Source organism: Lottia gigantea (genome assembly GCF_000327385.1).
Source record: "Lottia gigantea unplaced genomic scaffold LOTGIsca_7, whole genome shotgun sequence".
Classification (NCBI taxonomy): domain Eukaryota; kingdom Metazoa; phylum Mollusca; class Gastropoda; family Lottiidae; genus Lottia; species Lottia gigantea.
This window is the reverse complement of record NW_008710370.1, coordinates 3,447,250-3,449,764: the sequence shown is the minus strand read 5'-3', so window position 1 is coordinate 3,449,764 and position 2,515 is coordinate 3,447,250. Positions and strand designations below refer to the sequence as shown.

General features: G+C 32.1%; 1 protein-coding gene across 1 annotated transcript in view; it reads right to left on the bottom strand.

The window, feature by feature from the left end:
* Nucleotides 1-1,649: 1,649 nt before the first annotated feature.
* LOTGIDRAFT_155113 (hypothetical protein) overlaps nucleotides 1,650-2,515 on the bottom strand; it is a gene marked incomplete at both ends in the record, with an annotated part of 1,216 nt that continues 350 nt past the window's right edge. The window contains one exon of the mRNA XM_009065616.1: nucleotides 1,650-2,482. Within this exon, the coding sequence (XP_009063864.1) occupies nucleotides 1,650-2,482 (833 nt within the window). The remainder of the gene's footprint in view (nucleotides 2,483-2,515) is intronic.

Sequence of the window (2,515 nt, the reverse complement as noted above, 5' to 3'; positions counted from 1 at the left end):
TCACCGGAAGTGAAAATCGATTTTCCACTTTAACCGGAAGTGACGCAAAAATTTTGAATACGTCAAATGGTTTACATTAGTGACATGCATCTTTTATCAAAATTTCAGATTAATCCGAAAAAAACTGAAAAATGGTCCAAAAATTTCGAAAATCGGCCAAAAAATGTCTGCGACAAATTTTCGAATTTTGAAATTTTGAAACTGCTATTCTTTCAGATTTTAACAGATTCCAAAAATGCAAACCCAAAGAAAATCGACCGAAAAATACGACTTCTAGAGCCGATTATCTATTCTTGCACATATTGAACTGTGGCACTTCCGGTTTTGCAAAAAAGATCCAAAATATATTTATGCACATCGTCGCCTATATCTAAGGTTCGTGAATGTTGAATGGTTGCTGCAACTATTGTAGTCTAAGCTCAGGAAGGTGTCTAAATTTCGAAAAAAAAAAAAAATTGACATTTCGATAACAAACACTCTTCATTCTCTTCTTGAATAGTTAGGTAATCGTAATCATCAAATTCGTAGTTTTCATCATGTTCAATTCTTTTCCGTCGTTGTAAGGATACATGATTCCTTCACTGTTTGGTGCTTTTCTCTTAACGAGATTTAGATAAACTTCTAAAAACTTTCTTTTGTTTATCATCATCCTTTGGAATAACTACTCCATTGGTGAAACTTTTTACCCATGGTTTCTTAAATTCATTCGTTACATCGTGTCCATTAGCTAATCGAATATAATCGTTTACGGTTATCTTAGCTTTAGAGTAACCCTTAAACGTTTTTATTTCTTTTAGAACACTATAGGAAGTTAGAATGATATTGTATTTAATTTTTGGTGCTAAATATAAACCAAATATAATTCCACCATCACCGTAATCATTCTTTCCTTTAATAATCATTTTCGGACACTAACCCAGCTTCATTTAATTTATCCCAATTGCTAGACGAAATGTATAAACTATCGGTATCCGTATAGTATATTTCAGGCTTATAAAATACATCTATCACGCGAATAAAATTATTCATTATTTTTTTACTGTGAGATAAAACGAATGATCCCAAATGACTAGGTGTTAGTCGTGTAGATTTAGGAGGTGTACAGTCAAATTCTTTTTCTTCGTCATTAATTTCATCTATATATTGACTATCATTTACTTTTTCATAGTTTATAACGTGTGAATCGCAGTTGGCTTTTAAAGTCGCTTCACTCCATGATGTCTCGATGTAGTTATATCCTTTTGAATAGATTTACCATACAATGAATTGCCTAATAATTTCATGCAATTACTACCTACGATATCAACTTCTCGGATATAATATCTTAGATCTCTCAAAATTAAAATATAATCTCTATAGGGTGGAGTTTTAAAATTTTCTTCGTAAATTATACCATCTAATATTTTAATAATTTGTCCACCGGCTTTCACTATTTATTGAATATCGACCGATGTTAAAACGTCGTGACAGAAACCATTTCTGAACCTGATTTTAGTGTCAGTTTCCTTTTTACCTATTCTATTCGTGAAACTGATTTTATCTTTAGCTGGTATGGGTTGGAAGAACATGCTGGTAAGATATTCAAACCAGACTTTTAAAATAGCAGTTCTAGGTCTAAATTTCTGCTCATTAAAGAGCTTAACAAATTCTTAATTTTCTTCTTGTCGAAATGGTCTACCACTTTCCGCTCTCGGATATTCGCTATCTAAATCCGACATGGCGGAAGCGTACAAACCGTTAGCATCAAATGCCATTAGCTTAGAATAGTCCAGCTCTTTGAGTTTAGCGTGAACTTCCGTTTTATCTTTTGGGTTAGCAGTGTATTCTTTGAATAAATCAATTATATTATCACTTGGTGTTTCTGTGTATTCCTTTAATATATTACAAATTTCATCCATTTTATTCTTTTCAAATGATTTTCGATTTGCCGAAACTCTTGTCTGATAAAATATCTTATAAAAGGGTGAGTAAACTTTTTCTACGTTTTCTTTTTCGGTGTGTTTCGGAACCATTCTAGTACTTTCATACCATTCTTCTTCAACCATTTCTTTATCGTAATGATATAAATAATACCAACCCTTAAAATATAAAGAAAGAGCCGTTAGAATATTGGAAATATTCTGAAATACAACTTCTTTCATTGCTTGATTGTATTTTATCAAACAAGCTCCGAGACATAACGTTTCTCTTTTAGCGTAAGGTTCCCATTCGTGTCTTAAAGGTTCCCAATTATCTTTTGTGTATTTTGCAATGTCTACATCCTCGACCTTTTTCAAATTCATTGGTAGATTAGATGAATTACCCCACGCCGCTAAACTAGATGATTGATGTTGATAGGAACATATGAAATTAATATTTTGCAAATAATTAGTTTTCGGGGAAGGGAGGGTTTTACCCTTTATTTCTTTCTGTCTTTTCCATTTTTTCTGTAAATCTTCATCGGTGAATGAATTAGTTAAAGGTAGAGAGAGAATTCCTCTGGCTGTTTATAAAGGGCATTGTGTTAGTTTTTTTA